This window comes from Fistularia commersonii, chromosome 17 (genome assembly GCF_037954325.1).
Source record: "Fistularia commersonii isolate RoL2024-O1a breed Wild chromosome 17, RoL_Fcom_v1.0, whole genome shotgun sequence".
In the NCBI taxonomy this organism is placed as follows: Eukaryota; Metazoa; Chordata; class Actinopteri; order Syngnathiformes; family Fistulariidae; genus Fistularia; species Fistularia commersonii.
In genome coordinates, this window is record NC_141300.1 from 12864357 (window position 1) to 12870538 (window position 6182).

A 6182-nucleotide genomic window follows, 5' to 3' on the forward strand; every position below is an offset into this window, starting at 1 on the left:
TGCAGCAATATTTATGTATGGGAGCCTTTTTCATATGGTGATTCTGTGCAATTTATGTAAACAACAAACAATGCATGGGTCACAGGCTACACACACACACACACACACACACACACACACATGCCTACACTATCTGCAATTATATTATCACAGCTCTCTTTGTTGATGAGGGATTACAGTTAGATTATAAAATATCCTATTCTGTAAAGAAAAAATATATATGTATTCCACCAGCTCTTTAATCCATGAAAATAGATAAACAAATCCCTACCGGATGAACACGTGGAATATCTTTGCCAGATCAGATTTTTTGGATTGTATTTTTGGACCCACCCCAGATTGATAGGGTTTTCTGTGCTGAGCCGGCAACGGCCCGCGGCCACGTTTGCTGGCGCCGCACATCACCTGGAGGCAGAGGGGGAATTTGTAATTACCACTCATTAGCTTAACTGTGATTCTAATCTCTCATCGCAATCGATACCTCGGGGGGGAACATTAAAATTTAACTTTCATCCTGTCAAACGTCTTGGATATGCAGTTCTTGAATTTGCTGCCTTTTTTTATGCTGGAATGCAAAAAAATTGAGAATAAGAACTTCTGTTTTTTTTTTTTTTTTCCTTTCCTCTGTTCACCGCTCAGGTCCAGATCTTCAATCCAGCTTTCTTTAAATACATCCACGATCGCTGGACCAGGCATCACGGCCGGTACCCCTCCACCGGCATGCTGGTGCTCTTCTTTGCCCTGCACGTCTGTGACGAGGTGATCCATCCCAATACTTTCTCATCACTTTCAGTCTTCACCTTCCTCGCGTCCTTGCGTTTCTATAACGACGCCCTGTCTCTCCAGGTGAACGTCTTTGGGTTCGGCGCCGACAGCCGCGGAAACTGGCACCACTACTGGGAGCAGAACCGCTATTCCGGGGAGTTCAGGAAGACGGGGGTCCACGATGCCGACTACGAGGCGCAGATCATTCAGCGGCTGGCAAAGGCCGGGAAGATCACCATCTTCCCCGGGAAATGATGGGCACCTCGACCCCCTCGGAGGGTCTGTTGATGCTTCTTTGAGGGTGTCATTTATTTCTGCTTTCACTTGCACCGATGTGGGTTCTTACTAACCAAGGGAAAGGATCAATCTTCTCTAACTAGTCCCAAAAGACATCTCTCCGGTCACATCCCCCTAATGTCTAACCGTGGCCCACTAGTTAGGAGATTACTCTTAAGAACCAGGATTATGGAGCGTCGAGGTCCAAATATAATCCCACTTTGATGCCATTGACCTGGAAATGAGAACTGAGCCATTAATTATACAATTTGTGAAAATGGATTGAGATTTCACGTCCAGGACTTGAAGATAAAAGTGAGTGTGATTGAGGAGGGAAGGACGGGAAAGGGGGGACGGGGTCTCGCGTCACCATCCACCCACAGCGGAGACGTAATCCTCATCCATTAACCTAAAAACTGCATGTCTGGTGTGGGAAGTGCCCCAGAAAGGCCCGTCAGCCGCGGGGCTTCTAATAATAACGGCGCGGGTATCTTCTACCGGAGCACGTTTATCGGAGACAAGCCGGCTCGGACTCAGAGGACGAGAGTCGTGAGAAGCCCGCGCTCCATTGGTGAACCTGACCGCGGACGTCCCAGTTTGACAGGAACCTCGTCTTTTCCAGCCTGTGGACAAGCGTCTCTTCCGTGAAACCGCGGAAGACCCGTGGAACCGTCGTTCCTTTCGGGGGATTGGTGGATTCGCTGCAAGTTTATACGAAACACTGTCTGCCCCGAGTCTGCACCCACATCAAGACTCTTTGCCTGTGGTCCCCCCCCCCCAATCTACACACTCGAATTTGCTGGGTGTGTGTGTGCAGCCATCCCTCCTGATATCAAACACACCGCAGTTTTGCTGTTGTCGCCGCTCGCACTGCTTAAAAAAAAAAAAAAAGAAAGGATAAACTTGGGATTCGACGTGTGAGACTCTTAATGAGGCCGAAAACTCCCATTTCCCGGGATTTGGCGTTCGGATGAGGCCGCGTCAGTTCGTAGATCACAGTTTAATCCCTCAGAGGTCTGTCAAGGCCAACGTGCGCTGTACTGGCATGATGTGCAAATCACTTTGGTTTTGTTTTCTTTTTCTATGGACGAATATATGGATTCACCACCGCGGTCTGGAAAGGACTGAGACACAGTTCCTCCCGCATCTCGCCGACCAGCCCGGCTCCCGTATCCCAGCGGAAACGGGCTTAGAGCAAAATAAGAAAAAAGAAAAACACGCGCCCTCTGGATCTGGGAAATATTTAACCCGTCAGCAGCTCGGCTTCATTAACCGCCAGCCTCGGTCCCTGCTCAGCCAATTAAAACTTCAGTTGTATCTGGAGGCGCCTTACACCTCACCTCTCCACTGCTAACCGCACTTGTGCCGCACATCCTGCACAATCTGATCTGTTTTTTTTTGTTGTTTTTTTTTTTTCCCCTACACTTTTTAGATTTGTCTTTACACCTTTGGTTGGTTTTGTACTCCCAGCTCAGCTTCCGGCTCCGACTGTTCATAATTTTACACCCATCGCTCTGTAGCACATCGGCGGGAAAGCTGTCAGAAATGTGCCGAGGGTGAAACGAAAAGGCAGACGCCATTTTCAGATTGATGATTTCTACGTGGCGTGTCTGAAGCTGGAGACGGAGGTCGAGACTGAACAGAGCTTGACTGCAGTTCGCACGGTTTATCACTGGAGGGTATGTGCATTATCTCACGTGACCTTTATAAATACACTGTAAGAGCCAGTTACGCAGGCTTTAAATAACCACTAAATTTGGTCTCCGTAGCTTTTTTCAGGGGAATCAAATGAGCTCTAATGCGTTAAATAGTTACCCGAGTCTCGGCTTTAGCGTTGCAATCGTCCCTTTGGCATCGCGCCGCTCAGAGTTTTCCTTTCCATCAAGCCAGGCAATAGATGCCTGGGGATGAGAGAGCGGCGTATCAAGGTATCTAAATTGAGGCTGGGACTGTAAACGCTTCTAAAGACAGCATGACAGAGACGTGTCCGACACGAACCAGCGGCCAACGCGCTCAGGGTTCCTATGCAGATCTGGGAAGGAAGAAAGTGTAACAGTGAACTACTTGTTTTATTTCCTGCCCTTTGCAGTTCTTGCAGGGCCCTCGGTCTGACCTTTGTGCTGCGGTTTGACTTTTTCCTCTATTTACGGACGTCTCATTGTCTCACATAACACCAGTATAATCAGTGCAACAAAAGTGTGAAGAAAAAATTGATTTTTTTTTCTTATGCTACTCAAATATTATATCCCTTTATTTGATCAAGTTGATGGAATTGTTAATCCGTCACCCGCAGCCAACCAGCTGTCAGATATTTCTGCCCGGGACTGTAAACGGCGCGGCCGATAATAGCGATAACCTTCTCCCCGCCGAGCCCTGACCTCCTAGAGGCCGGAGCGAGGCCATTATTGGAGGCGATTCTGTGAATTGGCCACAGAGAAGGAAAACATTTACGAGATCACGCAGCGAACCTATGCGTTGTTTTAACCACTAGAAAGGGAGGATATTAAAGAAAAAGAAACGTCTTTCCGGCTGTTTTGCAAACCAAGATCGGCGGCGGCTGCAGGTGTTACGTCGATATGGCACCACAGTTGCGTGTGTGTATTAACGGATTAGCAGCGCGACCAAGGGACAGTAACATCGGGAGGCAGGTGAGGGGAGCGCCGGACGCCGCTATCAGATGTGTTTGTGCGTCATTGTGTTATCTTTGGATGATTCTGTGGGACTCACCTTACCGGCAAGCTGCCTCTGCTATTAAATGTGTCTCTTTCTTTTTTTTTCAGCCCAGGTTGCTAGTTTTACAGGAGCTGCGCTCATTTAACGAATCAGTGTGGTTTAATCTGGACGTACTGAGCTCACACACACACACACACACACACTCACGAACATACACATATACACACACACGTTGTCACATTTTCGTGCCTTGTCCTGCTGGACATTTGTCACCTAAAAACCTGCTCCCATCATTATCTTGCATCTTTAGGCAACACAGACGGACACACACCTCCTATACTTCTACTGGCTGAGAGTTGTGCCTTGTGAGTCGCATACACACAACACACACGCACGCACACACACACACCTTCCATGAAAACACTGTCTGCCTTCAGCTCGATGTCCGGACGCCCAGCGCGTCTCACTCCGTGCCGCTTCGCACACTGGCGTTTTGTTTTCTGCGGGGTGGAGGAGGTGTAAACCGATGACTGCTATTAAAGGAATCTCTGCTCCCTCTCTTGTTCATCCCCGGGCATGTCGCGAGGTGCGACTCGCTTCGTGCACCCGCGTCGCACGACAGGAATATGGCAGGGCTGAGGGTTGAGTGCTCTCACCCCCCCACAACCACTTCCGTCTTCCCGGTTCGTTCCTGTGTGTATCACTTCTCTTATTTTGCCTGCCAAGCGAAGGCGGTGATTTTACGGCGGAGAATAGGAGGAGGAAGCCACTCAGCCCAGATCTGACAGCTCCCTGTTGCATTCAGCACCTAAAGTAGGCCCATCCTCCTGTGTCTGACCCAGTACTCTTCATTTTCCTCCCCCCGGTGTAGATCCTTAAAATAACCAGAGACGCAAAGGAACAACCGAGCCACTCCGCCATCCATCCGTTTTCTCCGCAGTCAGGCGGCCGTTGGCGGGCGAATCTCCTCAGGTCAAATCAAAATGTGGTCAGGTCCTCCTAATAACTTTTCACTAAACCAATCAGGATGATCAAGCATCATTGGGTTCAGTAATAAAGTATAAAAGAGGAGGAGAAGGCGGCATTCGAGATCCATTTAGCATATTAGACACAGCTTGAAGCTTACATTTTCAGAAATTGGAAATAGATGAAGTTAAATGTTCAGCGTGTTTCTTTGCTCAATGATGAAGTGGGAAAAGTTTGCATGTTTGCAAATGGCTTCAGAAAGCAGCTGTTTTGGGGATTTGAGTCATTTTTTGGTGAAGGGAGGGTAAGAATATTAATTCCAAATAGAAGTAATTTAATTAGGTTTCTTGGAGGTGCTTCATTGTTAACCTCCCCCCCCCCCCAAAAAAAGTATTACTCTGAAAGAAGGCACATTTTATTGATAATTTCTTGATTAAATAGTGTATTTTATGTTTTATATTGAAATCTAACAGTGTTCTAACACCAGTGTTATAACAACCGATTTATCCGGTGTCCAGAAAGCGGCTGACCACTTGCTACGTGTACCTCCTGTTTTGACCACTAGGGTACGCGATTCCCCGGTAGCGAATGCAAGCCCAACATCTATTTCGACGTTTTCGGGAAGGACAAAAAAAAAAACATTTATTATTTTATTATTTTTTAATGTTCTATATTGTGTTATATTTCTGTCGGACCTGATAAGTTTAAAAAAAAAAGTCGCGTGTAATGGGGGATCTAAACCGGAAGTGACGTGTGATAGCGTTTGGGTTTGTTTGTTTGTTTTCCGCTACGATAACCGCGTTCCCGGAAGTGAGCGCCACGCGGGGCGATCACATCGCAGCGTTATTTTTTGTTTCCATGGAAACCAATAATCTATTTCTGGCCTTTATTGCGACTTTTTTCCACAGTCTGTTGACCATCTTGGTGGAAGGCAGTACCCGTGTCTGTACTGCAGTACTTGTGTCTGTACTGCAGCTACACGTCTGTACAATATGTGTTCAAACTCTTTGTATCCTGTGCTGTTGTAAAATAAGTTATAAAAAAAAATAAAATTGACATGAAGCAAAAAGCTGGATGGTTTAATAGGGTCATTGGGGTAAAATTATTTAGTGAAATCAATCAACATTCCTTATTTGTAATTAAGGCTTAATAATGTTGTGCTGGTGAATCCAAACGCTGCCTGTCAGGCTGCTGACGTCAAAATGTGAGGGTGATGATTTTGAAAAGGTCCTGCATCTTTGAAGTGATTCACCCAAACAAACTTTCATCCTGATGAAATCCTCAAAAATGGACAGACAGACTGTTTTTTTTACTATTAATAAAATGTTCCCTGTGTTGATTGACAAACCCATATGTGGGACGACAAGGGACTTTTCCCTTTCCAAGGTTATTTGTGGATAATTTATGGCAGTAGATGGAAAAAAAAGCTGTATGAAGATGTAAACACGGGATTTCTCAGACATGTGAATGAGAGCAATTGGCTATATGTCTTTATATGATGT

At 46.4% G+C, this 6182-nt stretch overlaps 1 protein-coding gene across 4 annotated transcripts in view; it reads left to right on the plus strand.

Annotated features, from left to right (window-relative positions):
- Nucleotides 1–5749, plus strand: part of st3gal2 (ST3 beta-galactoside alpha-2,3-sialyltransferase 2) — a 30528-nt gene extending 24779 nt beyond the window's left edge. For all 4 annotated transcript variants that reach the window (XM_086163321.1, XM_086163324.1, XM_086163323.1 and 1 more), the window contains exons 7-8: nt 640–759; nt 847–5749. In XM_086163321.1, coding sequence (XP_086019447.1) covers nt 640–759; nt 847–1020 — 294 coding nt within the window. In that variant the 3' untranslated portion in view covers nt 1021–5749. The remainder of the gene's footprint in view (nt 1–639; nt 760–846) is intronic.
- The last annotated feature ends 433 nt before the right edge of the window (nt 5750–6182 follow it).